The sequence below is a fragment of the Anopheles moucheti genome, chromosome 3 (assembly GCF_943734755.1).
Source record: "Anopheles moucheti chromosome 3, idAnoMoucSN_F20_07, whole genome shotgun sequence".
Lineage (NCBI taxonomy): Eukaryota > Metazoa > Arthropoda > Insecta > Diptera > Culicidae > Anopheles > Anopheles moucheti.
Window position 1 is genome coordinate 62961737 of NC_069141.1, and position 18885 is coordinate 62980621.

At 43.6% G+C, this 18885-nt stretch overlaps 2 protein-coding genes across 2 annotated transcripts; one reads left to right on the plus strand and one right to left on the minus strand.

The window, feature by feature from the left end:
- The first annotated feature begins 7847 nt into the window (after nt 1–7847).
- Nucleotides 7848–13181, plus strand: LOC128305064 (THO complex subunit 4-A). The gene is made up of 4 exons (XM_053042349.1): nt 7848–8316; nt 10645–10882; nt 10951–11157; nt 11793–13181. The coding sequence occupies exons 1-4, from the start codon at nt 8071–8073 to the stop codon at nt 11918–11920; spliced, it is 819 nt and encodes a 272-aa protein (XP_052898309.1). The 5' UTR covers nt 7848–8070; the 3' UTR covers nt 11921–13181.
- A 1-nt stretch (nt 13182) lies between these two features.
- Nucleotides 13183–14233, minus strand: LOC128305062 (uncharacterized). The gene has a single exon (XM_053042346.1). It carries the CDS (start codon nt 14231–14233, stop codon nt 13295–13297), a length of 939 nt encoding a protein of 312 aa, XP_052898306.1. The 3' UTR covers nt 13183–13294.
- Nucleotides 14234–18885: the final 4652 nt, after the last annotated feature.

Consider the following 18885-nt stretch of genomic DNA (forward strand, 5'->3'; position numbering starts at 1 on the left):
GTATTTAACTTACTTCAATACGTACTTTCTAAAAATCGCCTGATTCGCTGAATAAATTAAGTGCAAAGAGGGAAGTCGACTCTGTTGAGTGACTTTGAAGTATACAGTCATTTTCTAGCACGCGTTATTATGTTAGAGTTGACAAAACGCTGACAAATTTGTCAAGTGACAAAATCAGTTTGTCAACTGCGAAAAACCACTATACCGTTGCCGCGCACACAATTGTTTTCAGATTTCCGATACCAGGAGAGCATGTTTTTCAAGAGGTGACACCTAGTACCAGCCGAGCAAGCACAAATCACGCGCTTCCCGGTAGATGGCGCACAACTTCGTATGCAATGTTGAGCAACACTGCATGCAACAAACTTGTACAAAGCAGCACGCTGCATGCAATAAACTTGCACGCAACAAACTTGCATGCAACAAACTTGCATGCAAGTTTCTGGCATACAAGTTTCTATAATATATCCTATAATTGCGTATCTCGGGCACTGCCTGTATTGTGAATTTGAATTTTCGATTCAAATACCTCCCTCAACAGCTCTGCTGTCAAACTGCGCAGCGTACAATCTTTAAACCCCTGACATATTGTAATTATAGGCATAGGCGAACACATTCAAAGCGACAGACCGATAACGCGTGTGTCGACAGGTACCTGTGTACTGTGCTCGCGTCTGCCGATTTAGAGTTAAATTTTGTCCATGCAGCTTACGCGCCTATGTACGCGTTTAGAAACCAATGGAGGGAGGGAATGGCCGGTGGGAGTGGATGTTTTTATTTTTTTGAGAACATTTAATTTCAGTTCCTTTAATTTTACAACAGTCAGAGTTCCCTATTTTCCACGGGGCCCCTGGCAGGCGTCTAGTCCACCTACCGTTTGATCGGCCACCGTTTGTATGTATTGTAGCAACAGCATTTTGTTTTAGTGGTCAGTCATGAAGGCTGGATTACACTTATCAAACGCGGAGCTAACGATAATAAATGCAACGACCTTGGAGAGTGTTGGGTAACGATTGGGTGGTAGGGGTTTGGTAACTCAGTATCTTGCGGTTAACACTGATATTGCTTTCGCTAATTCCTATCCTTAATTTATGACTAAAATCCCTTAAATCTAATCCCATTTATTCAATAATAAATAAATTATTAATACACGAACGGTTAGGAAATAATGTTGCTAAATTTCATAGTTTATTTATATTTTATAGGTGTAATGACAACAATAATCTATACTTTTGGAATGTGCTCTAGCAGAAATCACAGCTGCAATTTTAGAACGGAAGATGTATCCAGTTCAACGATCCAACAACGAATGATCTTTATTCCGCGTGACAGTTGCGTAGCACACCCAAATATTTGGACCGTGAGCGGATTAGAGGACTCTTGAAGCCAAGACCGTGAAGTGTAGTTTTTATTCATTATGTTTAATGTGCATAACATAGTAGAGTGTTTAGACCAATTCTTATGCCCATGACTTTGTTGCAGTTACAGAACGGTAATTTTCGTACAGGCCAACAAATTTCCACACTAACTGGATACGTCTTATGAAAATGTGTATGTTCTTCCCTACTCATACTATAAAAACGCTGAAGATATAAAGCAATTCTAATTTATAACTTCATTAATTAATCGAATACTCTACAATCACAAAAAATACACTGACTTCAACCACTATACAGAGAAGAGTTTAGTACCTAGTTATAGTTTTGTTTCCTCAGACCTACCTCAAAGCACTTGAAATTGTCCTGAGAACAGCTGTTTGCCTAACCGCGCGACGCTACCCGTTACGCTACACGCCAAAATGGCCCGCTCATCAAAAACCAACTCCCCACAGTACACAGTCCCACAGCCGGCGACTAAGGTGACCTGCTTCGATACGATCAAAACACACCTATAGCGACTCACCCGTACACCCGTGCAACAATTTTCCCATCCTTCTGGACTCACTGTATCCCTCTCCGTCCGTTGGTCATAGCGTCCGCTCACTGTGCGCCTTTTCGCTTGCGTATAAAAACGTTGCAACGCTTTTCAATTTTCCCTCATTTTCCGTCCAAACGTCGACGGAAGCGCAGGAAAAGCGTTTTCCCTCCAAACTCGTCATCGGTATCGGTGTTGTCAGTGCGCTCTACTCCCACAGCGAGTGTCTGGCGTTTTTGAAGTGGATATTTTTTGGAGCCCTCAGTTTGACACCCGTCAGTCGTCACGGAAGTGAAGGGGAATCACCCTTTTGTGTTGAGGGAATGCTAACAGGAGTAAAGGGAAAAGGTGGTTGAACCTGCGGTGGGGTACAATTGAGTCTGTTGCTTACCGGTGTCGTCCTTCATCTCTTGTGATATCTGCTTCGATAATAGTACTGAATGATTTCAGTTATGCTGCAAGAAACGATGTTATGCTTTGAGAAATAGAGCACAATACCGAACCGTGATTTGTGTTGCCTTGTACAAGGTGAGATCACCGGAGATCAGTGGTCGTTAAGTGGTTGAAGCTGTTTAGTAAACAATTCTCCGACATCGAAGAAGGCGGTAGTCATGGAATAAATCAGGTACATCACAACAAGTACATCGCTATAGAAACGGAAACTTCCGCTTATAAAAACCGGTAAGGATAATGTGAATTTCAATGAGATAATGTGAATTACAGATTTCTTCGACATTTAATCTTATCAGCTGTCGATACGGCCAGGCCGTTCAAACGAAAACAAAAAAAAACTTATCAGCCTAACGAAACATTGAAAATGCTCGACAATTATCCGCTTTTCTATTTTTTGCCTAACGGTGCGTTTTCCGCTTGCGTTATGCTTACAACTTAGCGTGTCAAGGTTATTATTAGCCGGACAACCTTCACCGGTTGAAGGGGACCGTTTTTGGCGTAAAAATAAACGCTTCCATTCCATCCATCTCATTACCCTACGGAGGAAATAAGGGGAAAAAGGTTAATTCATAGCTCATTAGGCTCGTTCGGCCGAGTTCGAGGAGGAAACACAGCCGTACAAAGTAATGCCAAGCGAGAGAGAGAAACAATTTCGGACCGCCAAACTAATCGAGCGCAGGTTGGCGAATCCCACACGGTTCGTGCGTTTCATCCCTACGGTCAACCGTGATGGGCAGTTTTCGCATGCAATTTCTTGTATGCAAGTTTGCATGCAAGTTTGTATGCAAACTTGCATGCAAGTTGCATGCAAGAAATTGCATGCGAAAACTTGCATGCAAGATTGCATGCAAGCTTGCTGCATGCAAGTACGAAGTTGGGCGCCATCTTGCAAGTTTCTTGCATGCACCAAACTTGCATTGCAAGTTGTTTGCAAAGTTAGTGTATAAACATTGCATACCTTACCGCGCAGTACCAGGAGCTACCTCTTCCGTGGATGCTCTCCTGGTACTATACATTCGGAAATTGGTAGTTTTCGAAGAAATTTTTCACGACCAAAGAGAAAGTTAGTGTTTAAACATTGCATACCTTTCGGCGGTTTTCGAGCAAAATTGCTGTACAAGGTGCTACCTCTTCTGTGGATGCTTTTCTGGTATCGGAAATCTGAAAATAGCTGGTTGGTATGGAATTTCGTACCAGTCGATGGGAAGTTTGTGCGAGATGAACGATGCTTTCCGTTTCATCCATCTTCCTTACACTAGCGGTCGCTCTCACGGATTTGACAGTATGCAATGCAATAGTGATGGGCAAATTTATTCCACACTGCAGGTGTCACCTCTTGAAAAACATGTTTTTCTGGTATCGCAAATCTGAAAACAATTGTGTTGTTCATGGTCTTAAACATCAACATGAGCGAAACAGGTTTCTAAGAAATTTCTCTTATTGTTACCGTGAAGTAAACCGATTGAAAACTGTACCTTGGGCGAAAAATCGTAGAAGGCGTTGGACTACTCAGGATTCGTAAATGTACGTAAATCGTAAAAAATGTGGCGTTATAGTTTTCCTTAGCGCATACAAACGTTTATTTAAAGACTAGCTTACTAAGCCCATTTACAGGGCTACGCAACTGAATTCTGAGGTGTACGCAAAGGAGCTTTTTTTCCGAGACTTTACTGGTGTTGTTAAATCATGTTTGAAGTACACCTCCCTTACACCGATAATGCCGTAGCAAAATTATAGGCCCCTCTTTAAAAGTTCCGCCCTGGGCCTCCAAGGGGATTGATCCTCCACTGTCCTCAGGAAAGTGCAATTAGTCCCATCATTTTTATCCTTTCTATCAATGACATCAATGCATTAATGTTCTTCCGAGTAATGGACACCTGCTTTTCACTGACGACGACATTAAAATAGTTCTCCCCTTAACCTCATCCACTGACTTCCGGCTCCATCATTCGCATGGCCTAGGAAATTCGAGACCCTTTACGTTTGAAGGCAATGTATTGTTGCTGAGTTCATTCCGTTCTGGGCTATGATAGCGTAATTTGGACATCAGCTGGAGTGACCGCTATGCAGAGACTAGAGATGGTACAGATAAAGTTTACGCGACTCGCTGTCCGTAGATTTCTACATGGATATTCCATCCCTGTGCCCTCATATTCTCTCCACTGTCGAATGTTGGGTTTAGTTGACATTAAATCCCACCATTCGCACGCAAAGTCCTACTTCATCTCCTGTATTCTCTCATCCGAATTCGACGTTTCCTCTTTTCTTTCTGCACTACCTCTGTAGGTTCCTTCTCGTCGTCTTAGAGATAGACCTCCTATATTTATCCCTTCACGCTATCCGGTTTACGACCAGATTCTATTTAAAATTTAATTCTATACAAAATTTATCAATCACTCTTTCTTTTTCTTTTTCACCGTATACTTCTCTATCTTTGATCGTAATTTATGCGGACGGAAGAGAAATAAATATAACATTTAATCTAGCTTCCGTTTATGATGTGTTTCAGCTCATGATGGACGGGTCGCAACCGAAAACCAACCGGAAAGTATGGCACACGGAACAAGGTAGTGCGTCAATGGGACGCTCATCAGTCAGTCGCAGCAAGCTCAGCGTAAACACGTGCCCATCAATCGTTACAGATAACACCGACACCGGCATCATCCAGCTCGTCCACGATCGGTAGCTCTGGAGCCTACAAACCAAAGGAACTGAACAACAAGATCGTACTCCATTTGCGCCTCTCCGTCAATTCGCTCGATAGTGGAAGCGAACTATCCTCGCCGAAAGGATCACCGGGCGCCTCCAACGATGGGAAACCGGCCAGACAGAAAGATTACTTACAAAAATCGGGTTCCGGCAATGGGTGTGCTTCCACTGGTGCTGGGACCGGTAGCTCAGCACGGTCACTCAAAACGTTGCCTCAAATTAATCAAAAATATCCCAGCTCCGAGGTCGTGAACAATAACGTCGGGGCAGTGACGCGTAGCAGACCGAGTGAGGATCTCGGGACGATTGCTGGCGGTCTTTGGAACCATCCGACGAAGAAGCCAACCATTATACTGGGTACGATCTCAAGCAGTGGTGCTCAAACGCACCCATCGAAGGCACCACTAGCAGCATGAACTCGTACGAAATCGGTTGACCATCGCATGAAGCGACAGCCAGGAGTGTTGAAGTCGTGCGATACAGCCCGCGTACGCAACACAACGTATAACATAAATTATCAAAATACAATAGGTGTGCTTCTGTTCTTTTCTTTGCAAGTCGTTTGTTAAATACAAGTTTCTTTTCATCCGAAAACCATTTCACCATCGACCGAGTGCACCTATCAGCACGACGGTACGGATCGGACATGGGCAAGTCGGAAACGAAAAGGTAAGAGCTTAACTTCAATTGCCAGATAATATATAAAACGATAAAATTATGTTGAAATTATGAATACTACCAGGGTAAGAGTTTGTAATCAGCTTCTACCCAATTAGCCTGAAACGTTTGAAATCGAACCATAACGCTGCTAGAGGGCTGCTTAGTGAAAAAGCGAACCGTGTGTGAACCTTGGGGGTGCTTAAACCGCACGCAGCGCACGGTGGAACTATTGAGTTCCAAAGTAGTCGGTTAAAGGTTCCCGACGGAACTATGCGGTTCTTTTGGAAGCACACGGTACTCGATGGAACTTTGTTTACAATATGATAGCTATACTGTCAAATGACGGCTCCCCAAACGACGCTATCCGTTTCGGGAAGTTGTAAGTGAAAATAAAATGGTTTTAATCCGCGTAAAGGTGTATTAAATCAACGTGCTGGATTCCAATTCGCATCTGATTCATGCGTACGATTAAGGATGCGGGTCCTCCTTATGTACTGCAGTCATCATATCCTTGCGATCGCGAGGTTATCTGCTCCTGCAACATAGTTCGTAGCGCATACTCTTCTGTGATGAAGGCTCACAAACTACGGCAAAGTTCGTAACACCCGCCGATTGAAAGTGGTAGTAAGTGGCATTCGTTTGTTTTGTGTTATTGTGTAATAAAAAGTCAACGATACATAAAGATATATATATACAATTATTTTGCAATAATTTAATAAAAATCCGAAATAACAATTGATACCTAAATAGACAAAACATGAAAAAGAATGTACACGAAAATGTTAACTTTTTCCATTTAGATTGGTATCATTTATATATGTATTTTGTAGGGTGTGACGTAATAAAACTAAATGGCCGAATTAGTAAAGTAGTGGTTCTGTTGTCTTTCGAGGTTCGATTCTCATAAAATGATAATTAATACATAAAAAAAGAAACATAAAGCCATAAATATGAACAGCTCCACCGTGTAGGCAGGCATTCACATTTTTTTACATTTTGGCCGAGGGCTGCTTAAAAGTTACTTAAAAGGTCGCGGAACTTCAAGGCTGGATATCTACTGCAAACGACCTATTTAAAGATCGATCTTTAGCGTTGCCAAATTGGCTGCTTAAGCAAATCTGGCTACTTGGGTAACACAGGCAGTCTGCGAAAAAAGCGGTTCCTCTTATACGAGGATTCTGAGATACACGGTTTTTTAAATTTTACAACTGAGTTAGATTTCAGCACAAAATGTAAGCAAAAAGATGAAAAATTGGTCGAAAATACCTTTCTTTGTCATACAACACATTTGTATTTAACTTACTTCAATACGTACTTTCTAAAAATCGCCTGATTCGCTGAATAAATTAAGTGCAAAGAGGGAAGTCGACTCTGTTGAGTGACTTTGAAGTATACAGTCATTTTCTAGCACGCGTTATTATGTGCAGGGCCCACGAGAGTTGACAAAACGCTGACAAATTTGTCAAGTGACAAAATCAGTTTGTCAACTGCGAAAAACCACTATACCGTTGCCGCGCACACAATTGTTTTCAGATTTCCGATACCAGGAGAGCATGTTTTTCAAGAGGTGACACCTAGTACCAGCCGAGCAAGCACAAATCACGCGCTTCCCGGTAGATGGCGCACAACTTCGTATGCAATGTTGAGCAACACTGCATGCAACAAACTTGTAGAAAGCAGCACGCTGCATGCAATAAACTTGCACGCAACAAACTTGCATGCAACAAACTTGCATGCAAGTTTCTGGCATACAAGTTTCTATAATATATCCTATAATTGCGTATCTCGGGCACTGCCTGTATTGTGAATTTGAATTTTCGATTCAAATACCTCCCTCAACAGCTCTGCTGTCAAACTGCGCAGTGTACTATCTTTAAACCCCTGACATATTGTAGTTTTTTTACTCGTGTGATCACAATTTTAGTTTAACTCAACAAGGTTGATTCATGTTCATGTTGTATATTATAAATACCTTGACACATTGCAGTTTGGGCTGTCAGGCTAAAGTTCAAATTTGTTGATTGGGGACCAACTTTCTTGACAGCGCTTCGCTGCGTTTACACCGTGGTCGGTTACTTGAAGTGTCCATCACTATCATTTGCAAAGTCGGTGCGTGTGTTCTAGGCACGAAAGTGAGGAGCTCCGTCTTACCACAGCCATTTGTTCGAATTTCGCACGTTTTATTGTAGGGAAAAGTTAATTCACTTCAAAGTGTACGTAAAACCGCGCTCTGTACAGCACGAGTTGTACTGTTTGTTCACTGATAAAGCGGCGCCAATAATACTTTCACAGCACTTACCTTCCGACGTCACGACGGCTCGCATTAAGAACAAAATGGTTGACAAAATCGAAATGAGCCTTGATGAAATCATCAAGTCCCAGAAATCGAACCGTCCGCGCGGTGGTGGCCGTTCCGGTGGAGCAGGCCGTGTGAATCGCCGTGCGGGAGCAAGCGGCGCTGGCGGAAATTCACGAAACGGTTTCCGATCGGGTGGTCAACGCAATGGTGGTGCTAGCGGCGGTGGCGGAGTCCTCAAGGGACGCAATCGTGGCGGAATCTCCCGGGCACGCTACGGGCGGGTAAGCGATGGATGAGAAACATAACTTAGCAACTCCTTAATGCGGCGACTTCAACCTCTGGGTTAAAAAAGCGGCGTGTCGAATGATCGTTACCGGGCAGTAGCGTCCAAACTAACGCGTTCTCCTGCGTAAAAGCCACTTCAAGCTGACGGATAACAATCATTGTTAGTATTGTTTTTGGCCTAAACACGGCGCTTATATGCATCGTTTTTTGAAAGGAAATTGCAAGTATACGGCGGATCACTAATCTTCCGAGCCGCGTATAGAATCGAATCAGTTGTACCGTGAAAAAAATGATGAATTCAGACAGCACAACACAATCGGATGAACATTTTCGCGTTATAAAGGTGCGTCCGTGCTGCGGGCATCTAGCAAGCGTTTTGCAGATAGAGAGAAAATAATCAGCCTGCTGTGTAATACGCTTTTTGGAGAAGTTTTGTTACGCCACAAAATCATTGTGCCCTTCATGGAAAATGACGCCATTGCCAAAGCAAGATGGCGCCTGTCGGTGATGAAAAATGTCAGCTCGGATGATTTGGTACGGCGCGAAATCGGCAATGCCGTGTGTGTGTAGTTGTGACAGCATCTGTCCGGAACAGTGCGAGCGCGTGTGTATAAGTGTGTGTGTGGGTGCGCGCGTGTTGCGTTTGGTTTACAAATCCGTGCCGTGCATAGAATGGGTCGTCGCCCTACACGCGTCCTGTGGTAAAAAAGGCAAGAGAATGAAGTGTGAAACGGATGCGCTACGGTGTGTACGTACATCAGTGTAGTTTACATGTGTGTGTGTGTGTGTGCGTCGCGTGTTTGATATGTTTTGATATCTTTTTTTTGTTTGTTTGACGGCAATATGCTACGGGTGCAAGAATCGCTCTGAAGGTCGTCCTGTATCAATGCGTATAGTATTATGATTGTGTTAGGAAGTGCGTATCTTGTGCAGGTCATTTATCATGCCAAATTTTTAATTGAAGCGTCGTTGCTGTTGTGTTGTAAGCGCGAAGTTTACGATGTTACACGACAAACATGAAGCTCTGGGTTTTGTGTTGTAATTTTCCAACGAAAATGAACCTTTTTTCTACCAGTGTTGATCGAAAATGTCTTGATGGTTTCCTCTGTGTGCGTATCGTGTCGTGTTGTGTGGAGAAAAAGAAAGATTTCTAGTAAATTTCCCGCGAGTGTGCATTGAAGAATTCAAATCGTGGCAGCAAATGAGCAAATGCAAATGACATTTTATTGCGTTAAAGTATACTTTGGAGTCCTGTGCCCTGTAATGTGCGTGCATCCAATCACCGTGATAATCTTCTCAGATATCTACTCTTCCTGTCTGCGACTTACCGCAACGCTACAACGTGTGTACAATCCCATTTTAGGAGGTCACACTTTCTCAATCCCAAAGCAAACCAACCATCTTTTAGATCTTCCTAGACACGATACCATTCATTTTGCAGCATTTCTGAAGTTTGTCAACGACACTTCCGAGCTAAAACTACCATCGGGGCAAACGCTTGACGCAGATCTTCTTCGCTTTTTCCTCTCTTCCGGGATTTACTAAATCGCACATGGTATATACACACACACACATATATATACACGCTCTTGTCTAGTCAAATATTTCGCACGGTCTGCGCGAAGGACGCAGTAGCCCTTTCCGTAGAGTTGGAGTTACCAGTACCCGGCATCTTCGCCGGTGAAATGATCGAAGCAGGCGGCTGATTTATCGCTTCTCTTTGCTTGAGACACTCGAACTGCCCAAAAATGCGTGTGTAACATTGGAGAATGTGTGGAGAGAGATAGAGGGATGCTGACATGAGGCGACTTCCTCCACATGCTCGCAGGTTACATAGTTGCGGTCGTTCTTGTGTGGGAAAGGCGAACCGAATTTTTTGCAGATGCTCCATACAACTAGTCGCTAATTCTCCAAACTGACTCATCACGGAAGAGGTTGGCCCGTGTGTTGCCACGCGATAATACCAGCCAGAGAAGCGAAAGGCTCTTGAACAGACATCGTAAAGAACCGAATGAAAATAACGCAGATCATAAATGATAAAACACGCAGAAAAGGGAATGTACAGAGCTCACGGCACAGGTTCTCTAGGGACCGGAGAAAGAAGGGTGCTAGTTTGACCGAGTCATGGCGTGATGTGTGGCGAATACTGGCCTATTCGATGGAACGCGCGACGCTGCAGAGGATGAAGAACGTGTGATACGCGTGTTATGAAGGAGATGTTGAGAGATGTGCAGGAGTACCTTTAAAACCCCCCGAGCAAAGCAATGAGTGATGACTCTATCCCACAAACAAACCCCCCCCCTCCTCGTCACATCATTCCACAGGGCGACGTGAACAGCGCATGGAAACATGATATGTATGAGGGACCACGTAAGAACCGTCTGTTGACGTCGGCCGGAATCAGTAGCATTGGCGGTGCAGGCGGACCTGGTGGTGTATCGAAGCTGCTGGTGTCGAACCTGGACTTTGGCGTGTCGGAGACGGACATCAACGAGCTGTTTGCCGAGTTTGGGCCGCTGCGAAGCGCTTCAGTACATTATGATCGATCGGGAAGATCGCTTGGTAAGTTAAAACACCTTGATGGGGAAGTGCTCCCGGTCTTAAAAGGCTTTTTTTTTTCTACACGACAGGTACGGCAGATGTGGTCTTCGAAAGACGTTCGGATGCAATAAAAGCGATGAAGCAATACAATGGAGTACCTTTGGACGGTCGCCCGATGAGCATTCAGATGGCAACGTCGGAAATTCCATCCCCACGCCTTCCCCGTCCAGCTGCACCAGCGGCATCTTCTGCCCGTTCCCCACGTAAACCGGCTGGTGGTCGAGGTGGCGGTGCTGGTAAGTTGTCATTTAGACTAGTATTGCAGGGGTATATCTAAAAGTAGTAGGTGCCCAACGGGTCGCTGCAGCTTGTTTAAGTCAGAATCAGGTCTAATTATGTTTAGCAGGACCGATTGGTAGAATGATTCCGACAGGTGCAAGAAACCATAAGTGATCCCGACCCATGAGTACAGCGAGTTCGAGTTGGAATCGTTTCGAAGTAGGTTCAATAAGCCCAGTAGATGCAATGATTCCGGCCTTTGAATGACACCCACCGAAATCATCGTCACCACCTATTAGGACTCGAACTCGTGGCATTCCACAGATCGGATTCCATTCCGACTCCGGATCAGATCGTGTAGTGAATCGTATGCCTTGGCACACATGAGACGTCCACGCCCATCTGTAACTTCGCTTAATGGAGCAGAAAAATCTATCCTACGTCGTACGCATAAGCGAGAGTGAACGTTTGTCGTACGCTGTGCCCGGTATTTCCGTTTGTTCTTTCACGTCGTGCTTTAAGGGACGTGTCCAAGCTGTGTTTGCCAAGCCTCTACCCCATCACTAGTTCAGACTACATACTAGATACTGAAAATGGCCTCACTGTCATATTATCGACAGCTTCTGATAATTTCCATCATTTCCAATTTTAGGTAAAGCCCAGGGAGGCCGTGGTGGTCGTGGTGGCGGTAGCGGCGGCGGCAGACGTCAACCTCGCGAAACAAAAACGGCCGAAGAGTTGGATGCTGAGCTGGATGCCTACACCAAAGACATGAAGTAAAGAGCATTTTTCAGGCGCGAGACTGTTCTCCAGAAAGTGGTTTGCTGCGTAACACCCGAACACCGCCGAATGAAATATGCATCGCGAGCATGTTTTCCGTGCAGCAGCGGAATCACCTCAACGGTGCTGTGTGCGTGACACGTAGCCACCTAAGCCGGCAGGATACGTTTAATTTGACTTTATTTTAACTTCATTCTTAACGTCTTACATGACTTGTACATAGCACATAGTAAACTTCTAATAACATCGATTAGTTTGAACGCCGTTTCGGTAGGAGAAGCAATTCGGGAAGTGGGAGAAGTAGCGTACTCCATCAACAGCACATAAATTAATATCAACAGCGTGCCCATTGACAACATACGTTCAGTTAGATCTAATATGACAGTAACCACACGGTCGATGTGTGTGGTATGATGGACAACATGGCGTACATTCAGTTTGCCATGCAAAATGGCACGCACTTATGGCCCGTTGGATGGAATGGATTCATAGTTATTAACCCGGATATATGCTAGTTAAGATACGTGCGTACGTGTTCGTTCGATCACCTTCACATTAAAAAACACAACGCGTCAACAGATAATCCTTAGTTGTACTAAGATAGTTAAATTGTAGCGCGCATCTCCGCAGTGAGCGGTGTGTGTGAGTTTAGAGGAGAGTAAAAATGAAGCGCAATACAATTAGAAAACGATTAACCACGCATCATTATGCCCACCACGAGGGCACCACACACTAATGTACTAATGTACCGAAGAAAGAGAACTTTCACGTCAGATATTCGTACATCTGTAACACAGTTCTCCTTGTAATCGTTATTTTTTTCTTGAACCATTCTATGCATTAACGATTGTTTGTTTTGTCCACAAAAATTATCCCACACAGCCAGGGATAGGAAAAACTCAAAACAAAGGGATTTTTTGTTGCAAAAGAATCAGGTCAATAATGCAGCCTCTATGCCCTTTTATTGCGCGCGTTTTTGTAACTGTTTTTGGTTGTGAGCCCAATCTTTTCCAAATCCTTATCACTTTTCCTGGTTTCTTTTATTTTCTCTATGAAAAGCGCTCATTACTCATCAACCGCATAGAAATATGAACATCTCACATTCGCCCTTACCATTTCGGGTGCGTTTCAGATTTAGTAAGGACGAATTTATAACTATAGGCGCTGTGTGGTTAATAATGAAAATACAGGCTCAACTAGCGAATGGTTGCGCGAGAAACAAACAAGATGAAATAAAACTCTTGAAGGCAGAAAATGGAGTTGTAAATGATGGTTAGGTTAATTTATTGCTTCTTACGTTATAGTTTTTCACGTACAGTAGATCATTCAGGTACATTAGAGGCTGATTTGGAAGCAGGGAATAATCTTCCAACTTCAAGCTTCCAACCAATTGAATCCGAACTTATCAATTAGGTAGAACCGCACATACTGTCGTTTGTCTGCCATTGAGACGAACGCGCTGAACCGCAGGTCGTCCCCATCGGCTGCTCTGCCGGGACTCGGATTATCCATTTCGCTCAGTTCAATGCGATGATCAATCAAACTGCTGACGGTCGGTGTGCTTATGGACGATGGCGGATTACACGCGAAGGAAACTGATGACTGTGACGTTGATGCAGCACCGTCCAGCAGTCCAACACCCATCGAACCGGTCGTTTCGAAATCACGCCACGATCCCTGGCGACTCCCGAAGTGGGACGGTTTCGTGAGAAGGACGATCTTTTTCCATTTGCAGGCAAGCCTGCGGAGTGTTTTGCAATGCGATCGCTGGTACGTGTCCTGGCGGATGAGATTCTTTGCCGTACACTTGGTCCAGTAGAATGTCGCTACCGAATCGATAAGTACGAACGTTACCTCGGAATGTTTCACAAACAGGGACGGTAGGGCGAGTAGTGAGAACTCGAACTGTTCCAGCGAGTAGCACACGATCAGATGGAGCCGTCCGAGTGCGGCCCGCTGGATGTGTTCCATCTGTGCAGGATCGGTAAGCGTACGGGCGAGTGTGGGTTCCGCCTGATTTAGGATGTGTTTCTCCATAATGCTCAGCAGTGTCGCCTCACTGTAGCCGTTCTCACAATCAATCAGCACGGCACCGAGCTCCAGCCCACCGCAGTTCGTGGGCAGTACGATGCGAGCGATCAGCTCGTGACACAGCAGTGACTTTCCACTGTTCGATTCACCGCTGATTTCGACCAACTCACCGGGGCGCAACCCACCAGCGGGAAAGAGAGTGGAGTCCAGATCGTACGTCGTTTCCGAACCGGACGCCAACCGGCTGATTGCGACGAAGGCAGACTCAATCGAGTCACACATTGTGAACCTGTGCGTACGAAACTTCTGCAATTGTACGAAGAGATGGTTTATTGTCTAAATATTAAACAAAAATTGGTTCTTTACCTACACTTGAAAAAACGGGTGCAGCGCGCGTTTTCGATATTTTTTTAAGCGGCTGTCAAATTCATGTTTACAAACAACATCAACGTTGGCGGCAAAGTTTGACATTTCATTAGAGCAAAAAGAAAAATACACTTGCACTTGCATTTCCTCATTTGCATTGGGGTTTCAGTAAAACTGATGCAGAAAATAACGTTACTTGTTGTTTATGGTGTGATACAGTTTCTACAGATACAAGTGGCCAGTTGCAGAACGTACAATACGCAAGAAAGAAGCTGCAATATCAGTAGAACATGGCTTTGAGGAACAGCTTTTTTCTAGTTGCTAGCTGACCTATTTTGTTCGCGGCAACGGCTCTCCTAACCAATAACATCTTTCCGATCAGTACACCCTGGCCCAGGGAAAACAGGTGAGTTGACATCGCAAGACATACGAGAGCAACCGATCTAGATTTAAGTTTTACAAACTATTGTAAACAGTTCTGACACAATTATGATAAATTGAATTGGCCATATTCTCTGTCCAGTAGCCCTGGTGTCCCACGTCCCACAAGACAGCACGTTGTAACGGCAGCCCCGTGTTGTTTGTTCTCTTGATTAACGACATCAACACCTGCGCCTTCCTCTATTATGTTGACGATTAAATCCCTATTAAATGTCTCAATAATGGTGTCTTTCTCCAGAATTATTTCCTAGGTTTTTCTCACTGGTGCTCGCTTAATGCTTTTCCACTGTCGTACCAATATGTGTCAAGTAATTTCCTACTCCCGATCTCGTAATCCTTTGTGTCATAGATCTTGGCTTCTCGATCGACTCGAAACTCACATCTTCAAATCATGTTTAACCGTGGTCTCGAGAGCCAGCAGAACTCTCGGAGTGTTGCGTCATTTGGCGTCCGAATTTCGCAACCTTTGGCGCTTTACTGCTTCTTAATGCCCAAATATCCTTCATTGCTACCCCTCTCCTCGACAACATCCATGATCCCGCGGTTTCCATGTTCCTTCTCGGATTTCCACGGAAAAATTCCTTATCGGAACTGTTTGATTTCTCTCTTTCACTAGCTCCTTCTACTCCTATTTGACCTCTCCTTTAAAGCGGTAAGTTAGGATTAATCCGATTTTGTAGCCCGAAGCAGACCAATATAACTATAAACTATGAAAACTACGTTATTAAAACATTTTTTTTTGGTTTATGCCCGAAGGGCCTACAGCTCTGTTCATATAAATATAGCATTGCTCGATACGGAGTCCTGAGGTTTTGAGGTACAGTCTTAGAGTACTCTTACATCCCACAAACTACCTATTAACTCTTCGACAAAACTGTTCATCATGTACAGCTAGTAAAGGACCTAACTGTGTTACTGTACAGATAATCATCGTGTACAAAAACCCCAATCGATAATGTTATCGGAAAGACCTCGGGAAGTCGTTAAGGTCCATCGTATATCGATTGTACCGTGATTTTCATGATCTTGTTGGTTTATAAGGACTTTGTATTGCTGCTAGTTCCACATCATCTTAGCACACTTTTGCGTTATCTGGCCCTCTGTTGTTACGAACGCAATGGGATCAGATAAAGGCATTTCATGAGCTCAAAACCGGTTATCTTCATTCGGATGTAACTTACATCTGTCATTCTCCAATTCATCTATACTACCGCGGGTCATCTTCATTGCTCTGTCTCGTTGATTTGTTTGTTCCTACGCGCTTAAAAAGAGGCACAGGCTTCATTGACACTCTGTAAAAATGTGGCCACTGTCCTTTTGTACGTATTAGTTTGGAAGGATCTTTTCTAGAGTAAATAATCTACAATCATTTCGCGAGTTACGCGAATAATGCGTGCCAGAGAATCACACGTTACGAAGCATATACTTAATTAATATGTCTGCACTTATTTCGACAATTGGAGTAAAATTTTACCAAAAGTCATTTTTGAGAACATAGTAACGTACCAAGAGAGCTGCAAGTACCAATAAGATGGATAAAAAATCCATCCCAACGTCAAACTAAATGCAACAAAGATATTTCTACTAATACGAAATGATCTTTGGAAATGATACCATTAAAAGAATGGTGGTTCTCGTTGTTTTTTACGAGACTAAGTTTTTTTTTCTATATTAATTAAAAGTGTTTTCTGTGATAATAAAATAAATAAATAAATTACGTGAATCAGTGAAATTTGCTCCTTCGAAACATCTCAACCAATTTAAAATTGTTTGCATGAATTGCACTATTATCGGTACACTTACCTTATTTTTGGAAAAAATAATTAAATTTGGTATATAAAAAAATAAATTCCGCATACAAAAGTACATGAACTGTTAAAAAAATTGAAATTCACGTATCTCGGATTCGAGTGTCGCGTAACTCGGGAACATTCCAGAAATTTTTAACATATTTAGGTTGTAAAAGTTTAAGATAACTGAAAAACTTCATCGACTACACACGAAGAGGGGTTTACAAATCAAGAGTTCAGATTGCAACGTGTTTTCTACATCCCGGCACCGTTCCGTCCTGATTGTAAATCTGCTTCTGCTGGTTCGATAATTATAAATCGGTTGATCTCCTGCAAAGCAAAACCGACGACCCATGTGCGGGCAGACGTGCGTCAGGTAAATCGAACCGTGCAATCCGCCCATCGGATCAAACCAACAGCAACCAAAGCCAAATGAAACCAATGCCGTTTGTCTTACACACGAAGGCTTCTATTTTCACGTCAGTTGTAAACCCACACTTCTATTTTCATGTGGCCTTTGGTGGTCACATGGTTCTGGGTTGTGTGTGTGTGTGTGGAATCATTCTCCTATACGGCCGTGCTCCGTCGTGTCCTATCCGGGGGGTCAATTTTCTTACGCCGGTTTTACGCCCCTTGTTGGGACCGCTTGCGAGTGAGTGCGACCGTTCAGCGCACGATTGTTGTGATTCACGCGACGCAACTCGTGGCGCACGGATGCGCACGTGTTTTGTTTTGCTGCAAACGACCAAGTGCAGGCGTGAAATTGAATCGGTTTGCGGTCGTTGTGTTTTTGGTTTGTTTAGCGTAAAAGTGGAGTGTAAAAGTGGGCAGTGTCCTAAAGGACGCATTTGGGAGACATACTCGTAATGGTGAGTGGTGAAATTGTTCCATTAGCCGGAGAATTCAGCTGACAAATTGAAGCGGGTGATGTTTGCGTGCTTGGAATGCATTCGATTTATTTGCTACTAACCATCACTACTCGCAATTCTAATAAGGTGAGGGCATGATTGAAAGCGTTTTGCAGTTGAGTTGAGACATATTGGCGGTGGCGGGTTTAGCTCATTGGATGCCCTTTTAATTTGGTACAATGTGGTTATTATTGAAGACAATGTAATGCACACGATCATAATGCAACAGAATGAAATGTGTAGAAGCGATATCGGACGACCAGACGCTGATGACTGAGTTGACTCTGTTTGAGTTTTGCCCCACACAGTTTTGTCCATCGCTTTTGAGTGTTTTAAGAAATGTTGGAGGCCGCTGGAATACGTTATCTCAAAACAATTTTAATATCAGAACGTCATGTTTAGCTACTAATATATTTCCTACAGCTAACACACTGGTGGTCTCTGTAGTGGTGGAGAGGAGTTCTGGAGAATAAAAATGGAAAAAAAGTTGTAAGGATTGAAGAACAGGGAATGAACGCACGAAACACGTAAGAAACAGAAATGTGTACAAAAAAACAAAAAACAAATAAGACTCACAGCGAAAATAACGTTCATTATTACTAAATTTAAAATAGGGCGAAATATGGAGAGAAGGAGAGAGCGGAAGAGTGAGATAGGATAGCTATACGCGGGCGAAATGGAAATCAGGAGCCAATGATTCGAACAGCGAAGACAGACCGTCAGTCTTATGGTTAAACTTAAGGAGAAAAGTACCAAGGGAAGCTACAGAAGAAAATAAAAATGATGAACGATCACGACAGTCTCCATTTGAAAAGAATTCAAATTAGCTTTTGATAAGCTTTTCCTAGTTTTTTAGCTAATTGTTTTATCCAGAAGTTTCTTAAACCTTAGGATTACGAAGATCTTGATCTACATCTTGAGATTCTGTTGCAATTGTTTGTTGTTGGGTAGCCAGAGCTACTGTTTGACACTGATCTTTCGCTTTCACCAGCTTTCACTAAAAAGTAACTATTTTAGTGCCTTTAATCCTTTATCTCTGGTTCAATTTCGGTCCGATTGAACCCGACTTCATAGTGGTCGGATGGCGGACAACGCCATCTACCGTGACAATGTTGCAAGATTCGATTGGACCGTTAATATTTATTAACGAAAGGGTTTGTCCACTATGGAGCTATGGAACATCATGCAGCGGAACCACTTTCCTGGGACGTTGCTGTCCTGTTGTTAGAGGCCACCGTGAACGGGGTATAGGGCAAGGTGAGAGTATCGAGCATGTTGTCGGAATCGTTCGAATCTCACAGGGGTCTCACAGGGGGCAAGGTGACTCTCCAGTCTACTCTTCAATATTGCCCTGGAAGGTGTCATAGTAAGAGCTGCGCTAGACATCGACATGCGACATACGATCTTTTGCCGGTCTCTTCAATTTGTT